Here is a 27,641-nt window from a genome sequence, read left to right as displayed (position 1 = left end):
TAATATAATTGTAGATATATACTAATGTGCTAACAAAACAAAGTTTTATATTTCCTGAATCCCACCATTCAGAAAGAAAAAATGAATGATCCAATGCACAAAAAATGGGACATTTTGGCCCTCATTCAGAGCCGTACGCTCTGAGCAGAGCGCACGCTCTGAATGAGGGCCGCCCTCCATGAAAATGGAGCGTCCTCCTGGACGCTCGTATAGCTGTGGGTCACCACCCACAGGCTATACGAGCGTGCAGTTTGATGGCCGCGATGGTCTTGACCATCGCGACCATCGAAACTGCGAGCAGGAGCCTGCGGTTGAGGTTTTCAACCGCAAGCTCCGGAGTGATTTTGGCTCTATCAGAGCCAAAATCACTCCAACTGACATCACTAGTGATGTCAGTGGGCCGGCTTCTGACGGGAGGCGTTCCCGTGGGAACGCCCCCATCAGGGAGGCACGCACCCGGCACGCCTACCAAAGGGGGCGTGCTGTCAATCTACATCGACAGCATGCCCCCTTTGATCAGACACAACGAGCGAAGGACTTTCCTTCGCTGGTCGCGTCTGGCGCATGCGCACGACGGAGCTCCCTCCGTCGTGCGCAAGCTCAGTGCACACCATCGACCCACTTGCGAGCGGACAGCCGCTTGCGAGTGGGTCTGAATCAGGCCCTTAGTCTGGTCATGAAGAAGAAAAAAATATTTTAGTTTGAAAAGGGAAATTCCATAATGTGATGCGCTTAATAGAATGGGATTAATCACTTATAATGGAAAATAAACTTTTGTCTTCTCTTCTCTAATGAACATTTTCTTGCAAAAATTGCCTAAGATCTCCTGAATGAGCGATTAATCGCTCATCCCAATTAGCTCTAATGAGATGATTAATCACCTGAAGTTCACACGGAACTTTTACATTGTGACTTTGCATCAGTAAAGGAGTTGACCACACTATAAAAGGACGAAATGTTGCTTGTGTATCAAAGCACATAGGAAACAATAAGTTATAAAACAAACGATTAAATGGGCCTGATTCAGTGTTGCACTCTATGCTGATGTTTTCACAAATGGAGCAATTTTTTTGCCACTGCACATGCATCAAGAAACATTACCGTGGTTGCATGCTGCAAGTCTTCAATCGCAGTGTGATTGACAGGCAGGGAGCATTTGGGGGTGGCAATAGGGAGTGACAGTTAAAGATGCATGTGTATCTCGACTGTTTCGTGGGCGTGTCACATCCGGCGTCTGCGATCCCATACGCAGTTAACATGGCTCCGTCTTCTTGTTCCGAGTACCATAGACTTAACCAAGGAGTTGATGTTTGCCTGATCTGCATCCAATGCTTTGTATGTGTATGCAGCTGTGGACAGTTGGGCGCCTCAGTACAAGTTCCAGCTGCTGGGGCATTACCTTATTTTCGCAAATCCACATCTATGAAAATCGCTGCTGTGCAGCGCAGAGCCATAGCAGGGCACAGTTACGTCCAGTGCTGGCCCACCCCTGAGTGCGCAATGTCATGATGTCATAACGTCGCAAAGACAGCTCTGGTAAGTGCAGCGCCTACCTGAGGACGCCTGATCAGATGCATATACTGTGCAAGGTGTCCGTCTGCAGCGTCCATAGGATGCTCCGTGTATGCTGCGGCAGCAAACCTGGCTGCAGGGTGACATTTCTGACACCCTGCTAGCCAGATACAAGGCAGCGACAGTGTCACCCACACAGCCTCTGCGCTCTGTACGATGGCACCGGTCACCCATAGCTAGTTATGGCCCTGCTGCTGTGGGAGCATTAGCGTACAATTCTGAATCAGACCCTATGTTATGTGATTATTTCAACTGAGGATGCACAACTAAAACCTACTAGTGTAACATAGTTATTAAGTTGTGTCTTGTGCAGGCTTTTCTTATTCATGCAGCCCACCTGCAGAAGACTACTACATTATTCCGACTACAGATATGTTCTTAGGAATTTAACATAAGTAACTGTAGTAATTTTGTTTACATTAGGATTTGGTACAGTATGAGCCATTGATGTTAATGTCTTTAAAAGTAGTAAGAATGAGCATGCTGTTTTGCATAACAGTAGCAATTGTGATCCAATTGAGAGTGGTCATTTTACCATTTTAATCTATCCTGGTATAAAAAGACAGCAGGAGCATTCCCTTAGTCATGGTGGTATGCTAAAACTAAGATACAAGCTTAGTCAGGAATGGCTTGGACACTTAAAATAGCCCTGAAATAATTATGAAAATGATGGTGGAACCAGATAAGCTGTAGACAGGTCCAAAACAATGTAGGTGGAGTTAATATATGTTTTTCATATACATAGATACACAGAGCATCCCAATGACCACTATGCAGTACACAGAGCATCCCAGTGATGGCAGTACTGTATAGAGAGCAAGCCAGTGGCCACTATAAAATTCAAAGAGCATTCCAGTAGCCGCTATTGACCACCATACAATACAGACAGCATATTAATGACTGCTATACAATACATAGAGCATTTTACTTACCCTGTTATGGGGCTATAAATATATGGATACCAAGTCAGTTTTCAGCAAAACCTAATAGGAGTTGGGAAGTTTTGGTTGCTGCCTGGAATCAGGTTCTGGTTGTAATAATCTGCCAAGAGCACTGCTTGATGCAGTATTCAGACAAAAAAACTGTAAAGCATGGCAATGTGAACACTAAGCTCTCCCACAGCTGACACCTAGTGAAATCATTGGGCCATCACTGGGAAACATTAGGGAGCAGATTTTGCCCATAATCTGGCACTGCAGGCTGTATTCATTTTTCACTATTACCTCAGCCATAATTCACTGGTAATAATAATGATAGTTAATAAAATGCTGAGATATAAATGACAGTTTCCAGCACTGACCATCATATTGTAGGCTCTCAATGGTTGTGTGTATAGTATATCACCAGAGGGACATCACTTAGTACAATGCAGCACACTGTAGGGTGGCACAGGATCTATGTAACAATGAAATGTTGTCCACTTATCTGCAGAGCACATGTCCATCTGGGTGGAAACTCTATTTCATGAAAACTCTACAATCCATTTTGTACTGCAGCAACACACAACCTTTCACATGCATGTGAAATGATTGGAATTACTGAAAAAAATAAATACATCAGACAGATTTCAGATGTCCCAATGAAGGCAATGGGTGCCCAGAGAAAATCCAAGTAAGGCAAATGACCGATCTCCCCTGAGCCAAAGTAGTAGGTTAACTTTTATGACATTAGATCTTGTGATTGCTGGAAGCTGAACAAGTGACTGCAAGAAGGCAATATGGAAAATTACTCTCTGTAATTTGCACACTTACTAGTACTGACTAGGAATGAGTAAGGAACATCTCACACTATAGCAACAATCTAACCCTGTCTATCATTAAATCAAGTAAAACTATTGCTTCTGGTGCCCAATAATTTGCGATCTTTATATCATTCTACAGTTTGCAGATTTTGCTGAGATAGTCTGTTTCAGGTCAGTTCCCATTGTAAAATACTTAATCTAATTACAACCTGAGATTTTTCCTCTTAACATACAGTTGATCTTAGGGCCTGATCAGAGGTGGACGTTATTGCAGCTATGACTGCGTGTTTTTGACTGCAAATTTATGCTAATTCCGCAGTTGATAAGCTTCCTATTGAAAACACCCACCAGCTGCATCTCTAATCCACCACTGTGCATAAAAAGTTGCACCATTGGACATTAGAATAGCCCTATGGTTGCTTAGACTGTCCATTGGAATATGGCTGCCGGTAACTTTACAACTGTGTTATTAGATGCAGCCGCTGGCTGGGACATGCCCATGTCTCACTAGCCACACCCATTAACTCCCAGGAAAGCCCATCCAAACTGTCTCTCTCTAAAGGCCGTATTCAATTAGAGTCGTAAAACTGACGTTTTCTTTGCCATTGGCGAAAACGGACATTTTTCGGCAAAAAACAGGCAGAAACCAGCGAAAGTGGAGAAAAAAAAAACTGGAGAAAAGTTTTCTCCATCACAGACCAGGTGAAAAAAAAGCTAAATCCCTTTTTTTGGCTAAAAATGTGGGGATTTCTTTCAAAACCCTTTGGACATTCTCCCCCCACCAAAGATAAATTACCCCAATTATTTTGTAAATTGCACACTGGCAAAAAACGACCACACAATTTTTGGGTAAAAAAAAAATCATTTAAAATGATAGAAAGCTATTTTTTTCCAGGAAATTACTGTCCCACGTAAATTGGGGGTATGTTAAAATGGGTGCAAGTATATTTTCGCATCATAATTTTTTATAAAAAACTGTGCAAAAAATGCCTGCTGTGACCGCGTGCAATGTTTACAACATTTGACACATCCATACCGCCCCCCGAAAAATCAGACCAATATGTTAAAACCATTTTCAAATAATTTATATTTTTTTCACCCAAAAATTGTACGCAACTTCTGACATTTTTTGGGGGTAAATTATCATTAGGGGGGGTGTCCAAAGGGTTCTGAAAGAACTCCCCACATTTTTAGCCAAAAATAGGAATTTAGCATTTGTTTTTCTCAATTTTTTCTCCTGTTTGCCATTTTTGCCCGTTTTTTGGTGAACATTTCGTTGTTTTTTTCGCTAATTGAATACGGCCCTAAGTGTCCAAAATCTTTCTGTGACTGCCAGTGATAACCATTAGGACACATGCACAGTGCAAATTGGATGCATGCGCCGTACAACAAACATTGGACAACTGCACAAACATCAGCACAACGTCCAACTCCGATTCAAGCCCATAGAAATAGAACCAGTCGACACCGGATACACTACCTGATCTTAGAGGCTGAACAGGATTTTTTCTCTTCCCTTTATAAAGATATAATCTAAAACATAAATTCTGATGGCAATGGTGCTGACTGCAAAACAACAAACCTTACAGGTCAGACACTGATCCCAGGCCAGGTCCATACACTAGATAAGATCCCATTATCAGTCATCAGAACAATTAACTCAAGGAACGGGGCGATTTTTCAGCAAATTGAAAGCTCCAATATCTGTGCTACACATTATGCAATTTTTTATTAGAAGCTACCGATTTTCCACCACACCACACTCATTTTGCATATGTCCACCCACAAGAGAGTGACATAGTGACAGGAGAATTATAGATGTGCAGTTAGATTCTCCAGAAATCCGAATCCCCCCGGTAAATCTGAGTCGCGGCTCTAATCTCCTAAGGAGATCCGGGTAAATCCAGGTCGCGGTTCTGATCATTTTGCAGATCGGAATTCGGATTTTAAAAGAATTTAGCCGTTCTTAAAACTTTCTATCTTTTTTTAAATTTTATTTTATTTTTTTTAAAATCCAGATCCAAAACCAAAACACATGACGGTAGTTTGCAAAACCAAATCCAGATCCAAAACCTTGAAGGAGATACAGATCCAAAACATAAACCAAACACGGGGGTCAGCGCACATCCCTAAGGAGAACATAGGAAATATGAGCGGATTATTAAGAATGCATACACACTGCTCGATATAGGGAAATCGGGTCCAAGATTTTCGTTTCATAACTGACAGATTGGATAATCCAAGGAATACATTTGTGAGTGTTTTCTAACCACTTTATCTGTGAAATGCTGAAACGATCGTTCATATATTCTATACAATAAATGAGGCTGATCACCCGAGTATTGACTGATCGACCCAATAATTGTATATTGTGTAGCTAGCTTTACACTGTTAGAACAACATGGGAAAGCTTCAGACGAAGGCAAACCACAACACTGCTCATTTTACCATAGGGGTCCTCGATAATATAAGCGATGCTGCTCTACTATAATTCAGAGCAATGTGCACAGCACACATTGCAACTGTACATCAGTTGGAATTTAATTGACTCCTAAGAATGTAGACATTGCTGGGGTTCTTAGCAGTCCGAGTTTTATAAATAAACTCCTATTTGTCACCCAAGTTGATGTTTGGTCCTTGGTGTCTATAAAACCAGCAATAGGATATTTATCTCAGTTATAGATTTATGAGGTTGCTTATTTTTTTTCAAAGAAATATAGGAATGAAGAAAGTATATATTACTAAAAAAGTATTTCTAATTTATTATATTTGTCTTCTTTTCTCCCTGCGGAATGAGGCACGAGGTGACGTGGGATGGACCTTTTACAAATAGACCTTTTGTTCTAGGCCACTTCTTCTAGCTCTAAGGGAAATAACCTCTGAGAACTTGAAAGGGGATCTTAGCGGCAAGTGGTTTCTAAGAAGCACTTTGGAAGTGGGGAGAACTGTATAACTATAAAGAGAGTTTTATAACGGAGCACATTGTGAGCTGATACTGGCAGGGTCACATAATTTCCTCAAACAGTACCTGCCTGTAGCCAAATAGTCATGAACAAGGAACACTAAAAATACAATGATATATTTAATATAGGACAATCTGAAGACAGATCTCATAAATAGATAAGGATAACTCAGGGACAAATAACATGAAAAAATAAAGATGGTACAGAACAGAAAACAAAAGGAAATATATAAATCATACACTACAGCGATTAAGAGCATATAAACAGCAGAGTGGAAAACCATGTGAAATCTAAAAGAAGAAGGCAGTGTAGTTCAGGTACTTACGCTTGCCTGTGGAGAGGCTTCGGTTATATCCAACAGGGCTGAAATACTCGAAGATGAAAACAGTCACAGCGACCACGGTTAGACACATGACAAACATCATGACCCAGACAGCAGGGCTGTACGGCTCTGGAAAAGAGGATGAGACTCCTGAGTGCAAACACAGTAAAATATAAATACAGAATATTTTCCAGAGTCTTGTCAATTATTTGTCACCTAGCTTACAGCTATAGGGTGGCTTCTCTAATTATCTATGCTTACTGATGGGGAACACCTGCACTTGTCTGCAGGATGTAGTCTCAAACCACTGCTCTTTGTGGAGAAAGAATGCAGAAATGATATCTGTCATTTTCACGTGGAACCTTGTTATGTTTAAAACAGTGATTTTAAAATAGAGTTTGAGGCTAAGCAAGAGATTCACAGCAGATATTAGCAGTGGTTCACATTTATCCATTTTCAGTCACCTTGGACTTTACGAACCAGTTTCCATATCATTGGTTTTGTCTATAAGATTATTCAAAGTTGCAAAAACAAAACCTTTAAAAGAACATTCTCAAAATACACTGAGCACACTCCAAAGCCATTGTCATAGTGCAATGATTTAACACCTAGAAAGAGTGTTCATAGGAACTGAATCAGTTCCATATAAAATGTAAATAGTGAACAGTTAACAAAAAATACTTTTTCCTGTCACGTAAAAGTGCTCCAGCTCTGAAGACGCTTCACGCTCCCTTAACATTAATAATCGTATAATTCATAAAGTCTTTTTCTCCCCTAGGATTCAAGGCACTTTGCATTTGAGGATAACAGTACATAATACAGTGTCAGTGAGGCAGCTGACTTAGATGCACTAAAATAGTTACACTGAGGAAAATACAACATGCACACTACTTTTATAGTGCTAGCAATGAGCAAGTCATAAGACACACAAAGTAATCATCAGATCAGTGCATCTGTCATCCTATCCAAAACCAGTGAGGAAGTCATCTTGGGTACACTGCGCTGTTCAAACAGCAAGGTAAGCAACTATGTCAAAATCACACTGATGACTAGCCATATATATATATTAGGGGTGAGCGGGTTCGGATTTCTGAAATCCGAACCCCCCCGAGCCCCCCGATCCGAGTCCGATCCGAATCAGGCTCGACTTTTCCCGCCTGACTTGGATCTGAAATCGAGGCAAAACGTCATCATCCCGCCTTCCGAGTCTCGCGGGTTTTGGATCCTATATAAGGTACCCGCGTCGGCGCCATTTTCTCACTCGGCTGTGGACAGTGAAGAGGGAGGGTGGGAGTTAGGGCTGTGTAGTGTAGTGTAGTGTAGTGCTGCTGTTGTCCACTACTTCAAAGTCCATAGGGGCTGGCTGTGTTGTGCTGTGCTGCTGTTGTTAATAGGGGCTGTGTCCACTACTTCAAAGTCCATAGGGGCTGGCTGGACTGTGTTGTGCAGTCAGTTCTCCATAGGGGCTGTGTCCACTCCAAAGTCCTGTGCAGTGTCCCAGTCCTAAAGGGGTGCTGTAGTGTTGTCCAGGGGGTGCTCTGTCCATCAGGGGTGCTCCCCCCAAGTGCTAAAAAGTAATATATTTTCTGTGTTTGTGAATTGTGTGCGCAGTAGCCGCACGTGCATCAACAAAGTAGTGCCAAGCGTGCGCCTGTGTCATAAGTAAAGGGCCGGCTGGCTTGACCGTTAAAGGGTGCTGTAACCCCCGAAAGTACACTCCAGTCCAAACCAAAAAAAAAATTATTTTCTGTGTTTGTGAATTGTGTGTGCAGTAGCCGCACGTGCATCAACAAAGTAGTGCCAAGCGTGCGCCTGTGTCATAAGTAAAGGGCCGGCTGGCTTGACCGTTAAGGGTGCTGTAACCCCCGAAAGTACACTCCAGTCCAAACCAAAAAAAAAATTATTTTCTGTGTTTGTGAATTGTGTGCGCAGTAGCCGCACGTGCATCAACAAAGTAGTGCCAAGCGTGCGCCTGTGTCATAAGTAAAGGGCCGGCTGGCTTGACCGTTAAAGGGTGCTGTAACCCCCAAAGTACACTCCAGTCCAAACCAAAAAAAAAATTATTTTCTGTGTTTTTTTGATTTGTGTGCGCAGTAGCCGCACGTGCATCAACAAAGTAGTGCGAAGTGTGCGCCTGTGTCATAAGTAAAGGGCCGGCTGGCTTGACCGTTAAAGGGTGCTGTAACCCCCGAAAGTACACTCCAGTCCAAACCAAAAAAAAAATTATTTTCTGTGTTTGTGAATTGTGTGCGCAGTAGCCGCACGTGCATCAACAAAGTAGTGCCAAGCGTGCGCCTGTGTCATAAGTAAAGGGCCAGCTGGCTTGACCGTTAAAGGGTGCTGTAACCCCCGAAAGTACAGTCCAGTCCAAAACAAAAAAAAATTATTTTCTGTGTTTGTGAATTGTGTGCGCAGTAGCCGCACGTGCATCAACAAAGTAGTGCCAAGCGTGCGCCTGTGTCATAAGTAAAGGGCCGGCTGGCTTGACCGTTAAAGGGTGCTGTAACCCCCGAAAGTACACTCCAGTCCAAACCAAAAAAAAAATTATTTTCTGTGTTTGTGAATTGTGTGCACAGTAGCCGCACGTGCATCAACAAAGTAGTGCCAAGCGTGCGCCTGTGTCATAAGTAAAGGGCCGGCTGGCTTGACCGTTAAAGGGTTCTGTAACCCCCAAAGTACACTCCAAACCAAAAAAATATATATTTTCTGTGTTTGTGACTTGTGTGCACTGTGGCTGCACGTGCATCAACAAAGGAGCAGCGCCAAGCGTGCGCCTGTGTCCCATAAGTAAAGAGCCGGCTGGCTCATTTCTTAAAGGGTGGTGTAACCCACAAAGTGCACTACTCTCCAGCAAAAATAAAAAAATATTTTCTGTGTTTGTGTGCGCTTTAGCCGCACGTATATTATATATCAATATAACATAAATGGAGGACCAAACTTTCTCCGATAAAAATAAAATAGGGAAAGATCAAGAACCACTTCCTCCTAGTGCTGTTGCTGCTGCTGGGAGTTGTTCATCATCCCAGAGAGGAAGTAGGAACATCACTACTTTTACTAAACAATTGACCCTCCAACAGTCCCTAGCGATGAGGATGAAGTACGACAGCAGTCATCCTGAAGCAAAACATATAACTGAGGCCTTGACTGCTATGTTGGTGTTAGACGTGCGTCCGGTATCCGCCATTAGTGCAGTGGGATTTAGACAATTGATGGAGGTAGTGTGTCCTCGGATCCAAATCCCGTCTAGATTCCACCTGCATCCTCAAAGCAGCAGCGACAAGCGTGGGTCTGTCTGTTAAAGGGTGGTGACACCCTCAAAGTGTGCTACACAAACAATTAAAATATTGTTCTTTTTTTTTCTGTCTTTGTGAATTGTGTGGGCTGTAGCCGCACTTGCATCCTCAAAGCAGCAGCGACAAGCGTGCGTCTGTCTGTTAAAGGGTGTTGTAACTCTCAAAGTGCTCCAAAAAATCAAAAACATTTTTTTAATGTGTTTGTGACTTGTGTGCGATGTAGCCACACTTGCATCCTCAAAGCAGCAGCGACAAGCGTGCGTCTGTCTGTTAAAGGGTGGTGACACCCTCAAAGTGTGCTACACAAACAATAAAAATATTCTTTTTCTTTTTTCTGTCTTTGTGAATTGTGTGGGCTGTAGCCGCACTTGCATCCTCAAAGCAGCAGCGACAAGCGTGCGTCTGTCTGTTAAAGGGTGGTGACACCCTCACAGTGTGCTACACAAACAATTAAAATATTGTTCTTTTTTTTTCGGTCTTTGTGAAATGTGTGGGCTGTAGCCGCACCTGCATCCTTAAAGCAGCAGCGACAAGCGTGCGTCTGTCTGTTAAAGGGTGGTGTAACTCTCAAAGTGCTCCAAAAAATAAAAAACTATTTTTTTAATGTGTTTGTGACTTGTGTGCGATGTAGCCGCACTTGCATCCTCAAAGCAGCAGCGACAAGCGTGCGTCTGTCTGTTAAAGGGTGGTGACACCCTCAAAGTGTGCTACACAAACAATAAAAATATTCTTCTTCTTTTTTCTGTCTTTGTGAATTGTGTGGGCTGTAGCCGCACCTGCATCCTTAAAGCAGCAGCGACAAGCGTGCGTCTGTCTGTTAAAGGGTGGTGACACCCTCAAAGTGTTCTACACAAACAATTAAAATATTGTTCTTTTTTTTTCGGTCTTTGTGAAATGTGTGGGCTGTAGCCGCACCTGCATCCTTAAAGCAGCAGCGACAAGCGTGCGTCTGTCTGTTAAAGGGTGGTGTAACTCTCAAAGTGCTCCAAAAAATAAAAAACTATTTTTTTAATGTGTTTGTGACTGGTGTGCGATGTAGCCGCACTTGCATCCTCAAAGCAGCAGCGACAAGCGTGCGTCTGTCTGTTAAAGGGTGGTGACACCCTCAAAGTGTGCTACACAAACAATAAAAATATTCTTCTTTTTTCTGTCTTTGTGAATTGTGTGGGCTGTAGCCGCACCTGCATCCTTAAAGCAGCAGCGACAAGCGTGCGTCTGTCTGTTAAAGGGTGGTGACACCCTCAAAGTGTGCTACACAAACAATTAAAATATTGTTCTTTTTTTTTCGGTCTTTGTGAAATGTGTGGGTTATGCCGCACCTGCATCCTTAAAGCAGCAGCGACAAGCGTGCGTCTGTCGGTTAAAGGGTGGTGACACCCTCAAAGTGTGCTACACAAACAATAAAAATATTCTTCTTCTTTTTTCTGTCTTTGTGAATTGTGTGGGCTGTAGCCGCACTTGAATCCTCAAAGCAGCAGCGACAAGCGTGCGTCTGTCTGTTAAAGGATTACATCGGTGACAGCATCCAAGTAGGCATGTCAGACAGTCCGTACCTGTACTGGCAGGAAAAAGAAGCAATTTGGAGGTCCCTGTACAAACTGGCTCTATTTTACCTGAGTTGCCCCCCCTCCAGTGTGTACTCCGAAAGAGTGTTTAGTGCAGCCGGGAACCTTGTCAGCGAAAGGCGTAGGAGGTTGCTTCCACAAAATGTGGAGAAGATGATGTTCATAAAATGAATTATCAACTCTTCCAGGGAGACCAGCCTCCAGAACGTACAGAGGGACCTGTGGTTCCAGCAGGGATGAATTAATACTCTGTGAGGATGAGGATGTACACACTGAAGAGGGTGAGGAATCGGTGGATGAGGAGGATGAGGATGACATCTTGCCTCCGTAGAGCCAGTTTGTGCAGGGACAGATTAATTGCCAGTTTGTTTTGTGGGGGCCAAAACGAACCAATCATTTCAGCCACAGTTGTGTGGCAGACCCTGGCGCTTGAAATGATTGGTTTGTTAAAGTGTGCATGTCCTGTTTATACAACATAAGGGTGGGTGGGAGGGCCCAAGGACAATTCCATCTTGCACCTCTTTTTTTTCTTTGCATTATGTACAGTTTGGGGCCTAGTTTTTCAATGCCATCCTGTCTGCAACTGCAGTTTCACGCCTAGATGGGTCACGTGTTTGTGCCGCCCACTCGTGTCGCTTAGCATAGTCAACCAGCTACCTCGGTGCAACCTTTTGGACATAAAAACACTATTGTGAGGTGTGAGGTATTCAGAATAGACTGGAAATGAGTGGAAATTAAGGTTATTGAGGTTAATAATAGCATAGGAGCAGAAAAACCTACAAATTCTGTGATTTTAGCTGTTTTTATGCTTTTTTTCAAAAAAATACAGATCCAAAACACAAAACCCAGAACCCAAAACACGGAAGGGTGGTTTTGGCAAAACCAATCCAGATCCAAAACACGAAGAAAGATCCAGATCCAAAACCAAAACACAAAACACGAAAAGTGGCCGGTGCACACCCCTAATATATATATACACATATTTCTACAGTGATTTTTTTTTTTATGGAAAAAGGTGTTGGTTCTCAAGTTACAAGTCAATGCAAGATTTATAGTGGCTTCCATACTCTGGCTACGTCTTCAGATGCTTATTTTATTCATTTGAGAATGTTTCTCCTCTGATGAATATCTAATACTCAGATACATACTGCCGGTAGCACATTTATTGTTTGCCTATTAAATGCAGTCACTATTGATCTGAGTACAAAAGAAACTCAAAACAGGAAAGACATTGTGCTCTCTAATGGTTAGCCAAATGGGGAAGCAGTTGATCATGTGTTGGGGTGAAGCCACTAGTAATGTTTTAGTTGTCTTCTACTACGGTTGTCATTAGTAATATAAATTGCTAAGTTAAAACAAAGTATATGGAAGCTATTGACACACTCTACAAACTGCATATGAACTGACACACCACTAATTGTACTACTGATTCAGACCCATCCAGGTTTGTGCTTCTGTGCACCCTAGATTTTCAGTCTCTGATGACGATTAGATAAAAAATCGTAAAAATAAATTTCCAGTGTTTGGGAACCAGATGTTTTAAAATACAAATACATATTTCTTATAATATTTAAGATTCAAGAGAAAGCTTAGCATTGAATATACATTGTTAGTGAATGGCCTACTGATGACTAAAGGGGGTATCCACTAGGCAATTTTGACAGGCAATTGCACTATAATGACGTCGTTATCGTGCAATCTCCCGCAAATCACCCGCAAATCGGGCATGTAAATGACAAAAACGACCAGCGATGTGCATGCCCGCTGTTCGTTTTTTCCATCTATCGTCGCCCATACATGCTGTTCAAGCTGACGATTCCGTCAGGTTCAGCATGTACGGGGATGATGGATGTGCCTGGACTGAACGAGTGAACGTTCAGTGTAGGCATATCACAGACATACAAGCGACAGCACGATTACAATGTCGTAATCGTGCTCTCGTTTATATGTCTATAAGTAGATACGCACCTTAAAGATAAACATGAGCTACAGAATTTGACATGAAAAAAACAAAAAAAATATAATGTAACATTTTCTGATCTGAAAGTTACAGGGACCAACAAGCTTAACCCCTACTCAGGCAGGTCACAAAGTGTCTCATTATAAATGTATTTAATACACCATCCTCATTATCACAATGCTTTGTATCTTGGAGGTTTTCACAATGTCACAGTTTATATTAGTAAATGCAATTTAACTAGCAAATGTTATTTTTGTATTTAAGAACTATGATTTGAATATCATAATTCACGTTCATGATTCTCGCTCTTTAATAAGTGCTTGCATTATGCAATATTTCAAAATATGTATATAATAAACTGATCTACATTTGTATTTACAGTACCATTTGGTTTGGGTAATTACTCATTTTGATAATTTTTTAGATCATACAGGTGTGTATAAAACTCTGCTTATAAAGGTGTAACATTGGTGCAGGGTCTTTGTGAGGGTTGTGCGTGACACAGCCATGCCCGAACATAGCCACACCTCTGTCACAGACTGTTCTCCTCTTCCTGGTAAATGGAGGATGAGGTGGCAGCACTAGATTGGAACGCCCGCCAATGTCGGTGCTATGCCACACCGCCTCCAGGTACACGGCAGACACCAATCCTGACTATTACAGACAGTGCAGAGGGGTTGGAGCTGCCTAAGAAGTGTGTGGGCACACACGCTGCACAATCCTGGTGTATGCCTGTGATTTAACACTTATGCTGGTACAATGCTATGCGATATATAATTTGTATAGCCGATGAACAATTTATTGCTAAGTGCATCAGCTTGTGTGTACAGCCAATATGTCTGTGAATTACATTGTTCACGTACATATCACATTAGCCCTGCAGCACAGCCAATGCCAATATATCTTGCAGATATATCCGTACATCTGCCTGTGTGTACAGTGACCTGCCAACTGCCAGTACACTGGCTGCAGTAACCACCGACATGGACATCACAACTAGGCGGGCATATTTAATTGCCCACCCAGTTGTGATGTCTGGACAGATTGTTAAGTGTGTATACTTTAGCTTACCAAATCGTTTGCTCGGTCTGCATGACAGTTGGCTGGCCGCTCAGGGGTGTACCCAGACATATACTACAGATATAGAACTTCACAGGTATTTTTGTAGACATTTCAAAGGTCTAAAACTCTACACCTGTTTAAGAATGAACAAGACACATAACTAGGAAATATAGAAATAGAAAATGTGGCGCTTGCTTTGGATGTATTATGCTGTTATATCTCAATGTCTCTTTGTGATATAAGTGCAGTCCCAAAAACAACAAAAAATAAAAATAAAATAAAAAAATGAAGATAAAAATAAAATGCAAAAAAATGAAAAAAAAAAAAATCACATATATTTGATACTCTTGCTCAGAAATCTCTAATGTGCATTTATCCACAAAAGTTCCACAAACAGTTCAAGAATCTCTATTTTACACATAGGATCCACCACATAAATTCTTACTTTCACACTGTAAAGCTGGATACACACTTTTACGATTGCAGGCTGATCGGGTAAAACTGTACCGATCAGCCGTGCAGTTTGTCCCCAGTGTGACCCCCTGTCATCCGCGAACACACTGTGCAGACATAGCACAGTGTGTACGGGCTTCTATGGGAACGGGAGGTCGACTCGATACATTTTAAACTGTACATAACATGCGATCAGTTTTGTGTTTACATAACTAGAAAAAGTGTCAATGGTTTAGAAAAAGTTTATTTTTTTACTTTCTAATTATATCAAAATACACAAATATCAGAAAACAATCCAAATCTAAAAACATATTGGAAATTATTTTAAATTCTACATATTAATTGCTTTGAATGTGAGAAAATAAAAGAGCAATATTTTTTTAGTTCTATCAGTTATACAATGTCAGGCTTTCCCACCTAAGCTGAACTTTGCTATATAATGTGAGCTAAAACATTCTATGTTAATGGAAACATTTTGATGTGGTTCTCTATGCATTTTGTGTAAATGAACAACTCGTCTACAGCAGTCACTGCTGGGGAATTCCATTTGCCTTGGAGCTTTTTGGTACATGTTTTCAGAGCATGAAATGCGCCAATGCTCATAGAAAATCCCATACACAGACTGCTTTGCCCTTGACTCAAGAGGCCGACCAGGCATACAGCATTCCTTAGAAATAAATGTTCTTTAAATATAATTGCTTATTTGCATATTGTCAATAGAAAGTAGTGTGAAACTCTCGCTAATCCCTGTTATTATTTCATTGAGATTATCTCAAAGTTGTTTTTATTATTGCTAGCTTGCTTAAATTGATGCCACCCATGGGAGTTTATTTATTAACCAACCCAGTGACCATGGCGGGTTTGTGTTCCTTAATCCTTGGTATCATGCAATGATAAATGTTCGCTCAAACAAACAGGCTCACATGATCACTATTCTGACATGCTCAGAAAAGTACAATTAAAAATCAATGCAGTTTTAAAAACTTCTGTATTCACATGGCCACATAGTATACTACAATGCTGCTATAATATCTAATATATAAAAATGAAAGTTGTCCTTCTGTCATTCTATACAAATCCACAGTTTACAAGCCAAGATCGTGAAATTTTACATACAAGCGTATTAAAACACGGCAGAGGCAACTAAAAAAATTTGAAATCAAAATTACTGTTAATTTTTAAATAATTAAAAAACACAATTTTTGCATAGCATTTGCCCTCTACAGGTCAGGATCGGCATTAGAAAAGGATTTAGCCCACAGTTTACAAGCCAAGATCTCTCATGGTTCTATACCTAAAACACCAAAGAAGAATAAATGCATTGTCCTGTTTGGTTTATTGTTAGATGCAGATTTGGACACCATTCTTCTTGGGCCATCTGCAAGGTCAATAATAAAAATATTAAAATTTTATTTTTGTTTCATTTCATAATTTGATTTTATAACATGCATTTTGCTACATACTAAGGAATTATGGAATTTTATTCTGTAGCATATAATCTAAGTCTCTGAACATCATTTACTATGGCTCTCGCATGGAGTTTACAGTACCTTTTAAATGCTGTATGAATTTATTAGGGATGAGCGGGTTCGGTTCTCAGAGAACCGAACCCACCCGAATTTCGGGGATCTGGGGCGATCCGAGCCAAGCTCAGATCTCCCTGCCTGCCCCGGATCCCTCAACCGAGGCAAAACCTTGCGATGCCACTGTCGGGTCGCGAGGTTTTGTATTGTATTGTATTGGCTGAGAGAGCCATCTGTCACGGCTCTCAGCCAATCAGCATTAAGCCCATTTAATATACACACAGGAAGCAAAAGAAGATGGCGCCTGCCATCCCTCGCTGACTGACACCACCGGCATCCCCCGCTGCCAACACCACCGGCACCTCCACTGGCAGAATCCCCTGCTGCCGACACCACCACTGCTGACACTGCCAGCACTCCCACACTGATGACACCACCAGCACCCCTGCACTGCCGACACTGTCAGCACACATGCACTAAGGACACCGCCGTCACTCTGCATTGAGGACACCCTTGCACTGCCAACACAGTCAGCAAGCCTTCACTGAGGACACTGCTGGCACCCCTGCACTGCCAACATCACTGGCACCGTGCATTGAAAATACCCCTGCACTGCCGGCACAGTCAGCAAACCTGCACTGAGGAACCACTATTGATATTAAGCCAGGCTTATTATGAGTCTGAATATGGTAAAAATTGATATATGCATCCATGAGGAGAGATCCATCTGATTTACAGTCACGCCCATAAAGATGGCAACTATACTGGGATGCAAAAACGCAGCTCTGCAGTACAAATTTTTATTTATACTTGCTCATGCATCAGCTTACACAACTAGATGGTGTCAACAGTGGTGACCAAACTTTTTGTCTACCTCCTTGGTTGCTGGACCGCACTATGGAATGCACAGAGGCTACTTCCGGTTCACTCCTTTGTCAGCCCCTGAAAGGTAAAACTGATTGGATGACTACTATACACCGTGGAGACCCTGAATGCCGGAAACAGCTGCACAAGGAACTGGAAGTAGTTGCTGTGCATTTCATAGTATCAGAGCAACAGAAGCTCTTGGCCGTGTTTACACTGTACATCCGACAAATTTTGAATGCTTCTATCTCTGAAGTTTGCTTTACACAGTTACAGGTCCTACTTCCTTCAAAGACCTTAGGATTGTGGATGGGGAAGTTTGTCACACTTTTCGTGAAGCCTGCCTAAGGAGAGGTTTGTTGGAGGATGATGTGTAAACAAACATTCTTAAAATCCCGGGCAAAGCCGGGTACTCCAGCTAGTAGTACAATAAAGGCTTCACATGACCCATCACCTAACGGGTAGCACAGTGGTTAGCTTTACTGATTCCATAGGACCTTTGGTTCTATTCCAACCAAGAACGTTTGAGTGAAGTTTCTATATTATTGTGAGGGTTTCCCTTGGATGTTCCAATTTCCTAGTACAGTCCACAAATATCCAATATACTGGGAGGTTAATACTAGCGTGGGTTTGTGTGGTAAATAAATTAGAATACTGTATAAGCTTCAAAGGGACAGGGACTGATATGAATTTGTAAGTATCCTAGATAAAGCACTGCATAATATGTTGGAATTACAGAATATAAAGGTTAATACTAATAATATTGACTGGATTGGCCAGAACCAAATCAGTTGCTTTCATTGATAAAATAAAACATAAGTTTTCATATATTTATATACTGTACATGAAAAAAGCTACAGTTGTTATCTTTACATATGTGACTGGGGCATAGATAACTGATTAAACTTATATGCATAAACATGATACATAAGTAATAATACACTGATAAAGCAGAAATGCAGGTTGTTTATTTTTGATGTTTAATTACTTAAAGTCTCATTATAATCTTTATAATTTCTATTCTTAGGTGCAATAAAGAAAAATCTATCTACTACATATTAAAATATATGTTTTAAAATTGTGAGACAAAACATACCATATCTGCTAATTATATTTCTCAATAATAGTAATGGATAATATATTTGAATATCACTATATTCATCCATTACACAAATATCTGTTCTGTAGAAAAAAATATCAGCAAATTACAGTGTTTTGCTTCAGCTTCATCTGTCAAGGTTGCTCTAAAAAGTTATTTGGAATCAAATTGTCTTTGCTTTACATTATTAAGTTTAAGGAACATATATTATATACATGTTAAATGCATATTCTGTTAACTATCGACATCTTTTAAAATATATTTTGAACAATTTGTTACGGAATCATTAATAAATATTTTGTGAATTAATTGGCTGAAATGATAAATATTGGCCCAGTATCACTAATCATTAAACAATCTCTTCTCCAGTCAGCTCCTAATATTACTATCCATTATCCAGTAATGCAATGGGTAGTAATTGGTTTGGTTATTATGAAAAATTCCCACAAAATGAAAAATAGTAATAATGCAGTTTGTGGATGTCAATAGCACATGCACAGAAAAAAAATTATTTACAGGATCCACTATTCATATATAAGTTATCAGTTCATTTGCATCTGAAAGACTTGCATGGTTTTGATTGTTTCCCTAGGATGGAAAAGGTCTTTTTTTGTGATTATGTATTAAAGCATTTGTTACCAGGACCAGTCTTCAGCCAAAGCTTCTCTTTTAATGATTTCTTCTGCAGGTAATCTCCGGTCCACTAGAGAAAACGTTTCCTGATAGTTTTTGATGAAAACACCAGGAAATGTAATATGTTTCGGCGTTCTTCCAAGCAGGATATCCTTTTCTATTAGTGTTCTTCTTTATTTGTATACCACTGCTACAAATGTACTGTGAGACATGCTACACAAGTGTACAGTAAGTAACAGTCTGAAATATCCAGATCAGTGGCACTAAAATCTGAGATATGGCAACAAAGCATTGAGCAGAATACTCAACAATTCTTCTAACCATTTCTTATCATGTACTCTCTTATTCATTTCCTCCTCTAAGTACAGGGGAGCACAAAGTACATTTCCTCCCCAAAGTATAGAAAGTACAATAATTGCACAAATTGCTGTTTTACTGAGCTGACACCAAGCCCTGGAGGTAATTTATTTCTGAGTCTTCACTTATCTTCAGGTCATACATTGCTGCCTTTAGATCTGTGAAGAATTCACTGTCGTCGTTCTTGCATGTGCAGGCATTTTAAAAAGGAAATTGTATGCACAGTAAAGATAGTAATTAGTGCATTTACATATCTTCACGGGAAACACAATTGAGAGGCATAAGCTAAGTTTTGTTAGATTTTAAAAGTAATTTCTCCAGTATTTATTTATTTTCTTTCTATGGCAAAATTTTCCAATTGTCTAGTTTTTCCTGTTTCTCACATGGTCTATTAAATCCAGATAAACTCTGATGTTGGTGCTACTATTATTGATACTATAATAATTACTATTTTTATTCTATTATTATTTTATTAGTAAAGGTCACCTCAGTCTGTCGGAATACAATAGAACAGAAAGAGGTTGTCTTTCAAGGCGCACTAAATTAATTTAAAACTTAAATTTTATTAATTAATTCGTATTAAATAAGCATATATGACACAAAAATAAGCAGCAAAATATTTAAAAGAAACAGCTTGTTTCTAGATTTGAGACAAACATATATTGTATTGACTTGACAAACAAAGAGTGTTATTAAAACAAGTTGTCCCGCTGTGTGTTTTATATAAGTATAGTATAGTTATAATTTTAATGTTTACGATGGATTTAAAGGAAATGTGGGTTAAATTCTGTATATTTCTCAATAAGCTGAAACAATAAGTTCTTCCACAGTATCCCAATTGTATCAACATCTTGGTAATACTTGTTGCTGAGTGGATTCTATGAACAGGCTGTGTATACTTGCTCTGAGTATGACAGACTCATACAATAAATATAATCTTTTGTCTGTCACTATGGGGGAGCTTTAATAAAGCTTGGATAGAGATAAACTTTGAGATAAATAGCATAAACCAATAAGCTCCTAACTGTCACTTTAAAGGCTGTGTTTGCAAAATGACAGTTAGGAGCTGACTGGTTGGTGCTATTTACCTCCAATTTTATCTCTCTCCAAGCTTTATTAAAGCTCCCCCTATATGCTCTCTGCAGGTTCAATCCACTTGGTCTGAAAATATGCTGTCGTCTCTCATAATGCAGCAATATTATAATTTATAAATTATAGGGCACAGAGATATTTATTGTTCTACAGCGCTATCCTTTTGTCCTAATCGGATCATGCTCTATCTACGTTAAGTGGGTCCGCTTTAAATTAGCTAAATAATAATGTATTAAAACAGAGTGTCTTCTCTCACAAGACAACTGTATGCATTCGTGTATTGACCATATAGGAGTGTTGGATTTTTTGATTAGCAGTCCTATTCTCCTTTTAATATAATATGGCTCTGTTGTACACCGCACATACAAATATCCTACTGGTAGTGATACTATTGGTCTATCTGTGCCAGCTGTCCTTTTTCACTGGATAGATCTCTGTTCACCAATTACATGTTCACTACAGAAAGATTAATTACAAAATAATATTACATGGATTTCTTTTATGTAGTGCTTGTAAGAAAAATGTGGCTGTATCCTCTCACCATGAAGTAGGTATGATCTATTAAGACAGTCTGTCTTTTCTCACAAGACCGCTATATAGTTATATATCATGGATTTGCCACGTGAGAATATTAAAGGATAACTGCATGGAAATTATGTTCTCCAATTAGTACATTTCAGCCGCACATATAAACATTTGTGTATTGCGATGCTTTTAGTACATTAATGCTAAATGTCCTCTCTCACATGATTGATCTCTAATCATTGGCCATAGGTTTATCACAATAAAACTCAAAAGGATCTGTATCAGTATAGTATTGTCCTTGTCTCGCTGTGCAGCGCTGTGAGCATACTGAGCAAGTACATGTTCTTTGTGTTTACTAAGGACCTCCGTACTTGTACATTTATAACATATCTATTATTGGTCCCGTATTTTGAAGCAAGCAGCAGTTGGTATATGCTAACAGCCTATTACATTGATAAACATAAGAACACACAGTGGCAACTACTGGTGACGTGTGTTTAGCTGATATTAGCTTTTTCAAGGCTAACCAGATTGCCCTGTTTGGTAGCCTAATTTTCATTCATGTAACCAATCCACATTCGAACTGCTGGTCATATGTTAATCCTGACCATTCTCTTTCTATTCCTACACATCAGATTTTGTTTCCATCCTCAGGGATATAATAGGTCAAATAGATTCAAATTAAGCCAATAAGAACAATCCTAATACACATGGTTTCTGATTAATGGATATCCGCTGTTCTTTTGGTGATATATTGAGCTCTCAAAAAATGTATAGCAGTGGTCTTATATTTAAATGTAATAATTGATATACTTCCCTAAAACAGAGAACATACAATTTATTATATATGATGATAGATTCCCTACCCACTAAATTAAATTAAATAAATAACCTTATATACAGATATGTTAACCCCTTGATAGATTAATTAATTAACCAGAATAATAATATATGCAAATGATCCAAAATAGATGTTAGTGCTTAATAATTAATATACACATATAAATAAAACAAACAATAAATTCTAATACACTCGTAATTAAATATGTGCATCATCCATATATATTTGTAAAAAAGGTGATTTATTTATTATATTTTAAATAGATATATAACCTAATAGGAAAACCTCTGTATATAAATAGTGAAATAGTTTAATGGTGTTAAAAATTCATTGTAGTGAAATAATGATCCAAAGATGAGTTAATACACAATAGCGAAATTGTGTAATTTTCATGTGATAATTGAGATCCATTATTCATGATTTCCTAGTGTATAATCAAATATGAAAAATATTATTAGTGAATGTAATAACGTGTATCTTAATGAACATATAGTAATCTGATACATATCGTATTATTGGTGTACATCCAAAGAAGACTCAAGACTAAAAAAAAGTCATGAATAATAAAATATGATGAATATAAAAATGATAAATATAGAAGAAAAAAGAAAACAGTGAATCACTCCAATACAAACAATTCATGTGAAAACGTTAATATTAATGAAAAAAAGAAAGAAGGAAGTGCATCTGTATAGAGATACTGTATATACCTAACACGATTGATTATAAAGATACTTAGTCACCTAGGTATGTAATTATTAATTAGTATAAAAATTCCATAAAAGTTATGCATTCTCTCTAGTTTAATATGCACAAAAATTATAGATTACACTGTTATTACTTGTAATCATTCATTCGACACTATACCAAAGGGATGACGTATATACATACAGGGTCATATTCACCCAATAAATATAATACTACTCAAGAAAAACAATGACTTTATCATCATATTATATTCTTAACCATGGTTTATTATATTTTTGTCCCTTAGTTCACTGATTGCGCCCTAATCATTTAAAAAGGTATTTTATAATTTCTTTTAAATCTTGGATAGTTTGAAAATTTTATAGGAAGGCTGAATAGCTATTCCCCTCATTCATTCCTCTCAGGGAAATAGAATCCATGATGAAGACCAATTTTGCTTCCCATATAAGGAGCTCACGGTCTAGATCTCCTCCTCTGATACCCAGATTAATTCTCTTCATACCGTATACTTTTAATCCCCTTGGATTACCTCCATGGTATTTAAGAAAGTGTTTCGCTACAAGGGTTAAGGTTTTGAACTTTGCCATGTCCTGTTTGGCATTCCTAATTGTTCCAAAAATCTGACTTTTAGTTGTCTAATAGTTTTTCCTACATAACTCATGCCACATGGACATTCCAAAGTATATGACCCCAGCTGTCATACAGTCTATATAATCAGATATAGTCCATTTTCTGGATGTCATATACTGACATGCCTTACAGTGTTTGCATTGGTAAGATCCTTTTTTGTTATGTAGGGATTATTTAACATTTATAACGTGTACCAAGAGGTCCCTCAGATTTCGAAATCTTCTAAAACTGGATTGAACTTTGTTGGGTAGGCACCTCAGTCTCTCCCCTGCTCCACCATGTCCTGCCCCCCTGATTTGTCCCGCTTCCTCACTGCTGCTCTATCCTCACTCCCGCACAATACGCTCCATCCCTTTCTGGCCTTCAACCTTGTCAGACCCCCATACTTACCCAGTTGTTGTTGGTGAATGGAATCTCCTCTGCTTTGGCTTGGTCTGACCCATCTGCCTTACTAGTGGAAGCCTTTCCCACTGAGCATGCATGTTGGAGACGGGACAGACCTTAGAGAATTATTATATAGGTTATAATCACATATCTTAATATTAATTTTAGAAATGCAGATGTGTCCTCATACATCTAGCCTCAATACACCATGCGGCACAAGATGCTTGGCGTGAGAGAGCTGCCAGGTCCTCTGCTAACATTGAGCATCTTCTTTGCCTGAAAATGCATCTTAGTAAAATGCGATCTGGCTAGGACGGACCAGGAGACTGCACTGATTAATTTGATATGTGACACTTGTATGTCTGTGTGCGACTGAGTCTGCATGCAAAGCATAACGGAACTTGGCATGGAAAAAAGCAACAGCTGCTGCATCGTACTGTAGCTCTTTGTATACAAATTCAGGCTCAGTCTCGCACAGATATACAAGTGTCGCATATCAAATTAATCAGAGCAGTCTTCTGGGCTGTCCTATTCACATTGCATTGCAACTAAGATGCATTTTCAGGAAAAAGAGACACAAATAAGATGCTTGACGCAGAGTCATACCAGATCTGGCGTGTTGAGATGGGCTGTTTGGTGTGACTGCAACAATAATGTACGAGGACACATCTGTATGAAATTATAATGGAAATGATGTAACAAAGAAAGTCGTTTATTTATTGCAATATTGTATCTTTGGGTGCCATTAAAGAAATAATACTGTGACAAATGTACTAACAGGTGTGTTACATTATGAAAAGGTTTGGGATCTACCTGGGGAGATCATATAAGATCACCTGTGTTTCTTTCTATTTAATTCCTGCTTTGTATTGTAACTACATGCCTGGCAGTGGTAGCACATATGGAATGGATAAAAGCCCTCATTCAGAGCTGCTCGCAAAAAGCGAGCGCTCGCTCTGGATGAGGGCGGCCGCTTTTGTTTTGAAAGCCGGCCTCCTGGCCGCTCACTAAGCTGTGGGTTACCACCCACAGCTTTAGCGAGTGACCAGGTGATGGTCGCGATGGTCGTGACCATCGCGACCATCGGGGCTTGCGACTAGACCCTTACGGTAGGGTCTTGTCTACCGCAAGCCCAGGTAGCTTCTTGCTCTAACAGAGCAAGAAGCTCCCTACTGATATCACTGCTGATGTCAGTAGGGCCGCCTACAAACATCAGGCGTTCCATCAGGAATGCCTCTGTTTGTCCGGCCACTCCCCACCCCGCCTACAAAACGTGGTGAGTTGTCGATCAACATCGACAGCCGGCCCGTTTGTAGCGAGCCCGGGAGCGAGTGAATTTGTCACTCGCTCCGGGGCTTGCGCACGTGAACTGCGAGCACTGCGTGTGTGCAGGCCCTCACCATTGACCCGCTTGTGAGCTCATAGCGCTTGCGAGCGGGTCTGAATGAGGGCCAATGTCCACCGTTACTTCTTGAATGATTACGTGCGCTGAGGCAGGGGGCTTTCCTCCCCAAGACAAGCCTGGGTCTGGGTAATCCATATCCCCCCCCCATCCCTATCAATTTCAGAAAGCAACATCAACATTGACATCAGACAGACAGACAGACAGACAGACAGACAGACAGACAGACAGATAGATAGATAGATAGATAGATAGATAGATAGATAGATAGATAGATAGATAGATAGATAGATAGATTTCAGTTGTGCAAAATAAATTTTTTTTATCCCAAACAGAGAAAATACCGGTAGCATTAAATGGATGCATGCATTGTCTGTGCAGCAGCTCACTGCAATGGAAAATTACATTTTATACTGATAAGATAGGAAATAGTAGAAATCCCTCATTCCCAAATGTGTCATCCCACTAGGTTCTCATAAGTCAGTATGTGAATCAGGCTGCTTCTGCTGCACCATTACACAGCCATCTAATGTCATTCACCCGTGTCAGGGCACAGCATGTTTCTCCAAATGGTAATTAATGAATGACCTGGGGAACAGGAGTGCATTCTACATCTAAGATGCCAAAGTACTTTCCTTGCTAATCAGTCTGTATTCCTTTGCCTGGAACACTCATTTATTGCAGAGCTGCATTTAATTTTATTTTCTACCTAACTCATTAATTTTCTACTGGAGTCTTACACTCTGAAAAGAAATACCTTTCCGTGCCCAGTATAAGTCATTGGCGATCATTCATTAAATGTGTTATTTCTTGCTTTATGACATTGTGCCCATTTTTACACTGTTCCCTTGTTTTCACAGATACTATATGAGCACAGATGAATGCAACAAGGTAGCAATAGTTGCAGAAGGAATACATTTTTGCACAACCTGATTGGTGTCCCCGGAAGAACATCAACAGATTGCAGTGTTTCATGTGGAATGTGAGATAAGTGCAATAATGAGCTGGAAGGATGACTGGGATGTGCATATTTAGAGGTATTCCTAATGTATTGGGAATAGACAAGGGGGCTTATGTAATAGCTTGCAACTTCCAGCTGCTGCGGGAACTACTACGAGTCTTCATGTATTTTTAAAGCGGAACTCATTTTAAAGGCTAAGCCAAGCTGGTTGTGCCTTTAAAAAGAGTGCCGCTTTAAAAATATGGGAAGACTCGAAGACGTTCCCGCAGCAACTGGAATTCGCATGCGATTACATAAGCCTCAAAGCCTTTATAGCAGCAAAGATACACAATTCTGGACATGTTAATAGCTGGAAATCTACATTCTACATACTCACTGCATTCCATGCTTTGGCTGAGACTAGGCAAAGTCTGTGTGGGAAGAACATTAATATGAGCACATAAACAAGTATAAATAAAAACTCAAAATGTCAATTGGGGTTTGAAATAATAGAAGTTATAATGTACTGTTGTTGTTACAAATATATTAAATAATGGTTAAAAGGTCAGTATGTGACAAGGGTGGGTGGCACAGGACATGCCCCCATAAGTTCCTACTCTTTCCAAAGTTGCTAGGTAGTTTGGGTAGTTTGAAGTGGGAATCCATTACCACAATTCAAACTTATCCGGCAATAGGGCCGTGGCTCCTAAAGAGCATTCTTAATGGCTGCCTGCCCCTACATAGCTGATAAACCAAGTATAATACATAGTTTAGTATTCTATTGATGTTAGACATTCTCAATTTTAGACAAAAGTATTTATATGTAACTTGCAATTTTGAAAAAGGTTATCTAGATGGTTCTATTCCATTCCATTACAGAATTGACATTTTTCTGTGCGTACATATATATATATATATATATATATATATGTTGTCCCCGCCAAGTCTCCTCCCCCTTCCCTGTTGTCCCCGCCAAGTCTCCTCCCCCCTCTGATGGTCCTGGTGAGATTTCGGACACAACGTGGAGGTGGCGGCAGCGGGAGCCGGGAGAGGCGGTGACGGTGCCCGGCAGTGAGACGTGTGATGTTCTACATGAATCGTGTGATGTTCTACATGAATAGTGATCACTGACTCCAGTCACTGCCTGTCCAGGGAGGATCAATGTCTTCAGAGGTTCCCCATTGCAGAGAAATCATATAGTGTCCTCTTTCCCCTTAAATCCCATATTTGGAGGATGTAACAAGCTACGTTTGGGGAATATAAGAGGACTACTTTGGTGAAGCCCGAATAAGGACTCATAATTATTGCCTGTTGCTCTGGGTCATTACGGTACGCATGCCAATCATAAATAGAGTGTGCTGTTTATTTTATGTAATACTACACTATATAGGCGCTTGTTCTCACCTTTTGTTTTCCATATATATATATATATATATATATATATATATTTATTTTTGTATTATTATTTTTTATTCATATAGTGAATGTTTCATATATTTTACATTTTTATCTTTTAGGTACATTTAGCTATTATTGGACAAGAAAGGCATCACTTTATTTATTCTCCTCAAGAGTACCTTTAACCCTTGCCCAATTTACTGGACATTTATATCCAAGCAATAAATGGGAGCAGCTATTTGTTTCACACAACAAGAAAATGTTACTTAATGTATAGGAGAGTTGAGTAAATCTTTCAAAATTCCATTTGAGAC

At 39.9% G+C, this 27,641-nt stretch overlaps 1 protein-coding gene across 1 annotated transcript in view; it reads right to left on the bottom strand.

The window, feature by feature from the left end:
• Positions 1-27,641, bottom strand: part of GRIN2D (glutamate ionotropic receptor NMDA type subunit 2D) — a 1,022,144-nt gene that overhangs the window by 203,301 nt on the left and 791,202 nt on the right. The window contains exon 11 of the mRNA XM_088457418.1: positions 6,602-6,727. Within this exon, the coding sequence (XP_088313544.1) occupies positions 6,602-6,727 (126 nt within the window). The remainder of the gene's footprint in view (positions 1-6,601; positions 6,728-27,641) is intronic.

This window comes from Taudactylus pleione, unplaced genomic scaffold (genome assembly GCF_031769625.1).
Source record: "Taudactylus pleione unplaced genomic scaffold, aTauple2 ptg000041l, whole genome shotgun sequence".
Taxonomy (NCBI): domain Eukaryota; kingdom Metazoa; phylum Chordata; class Amphibia; order Anura; family Myobatrachidae; genus Taudactylus; species Taudactylus pleione.
This window is presented reverse-complemented; position numbering and strand designations above follow the sequence as displayed.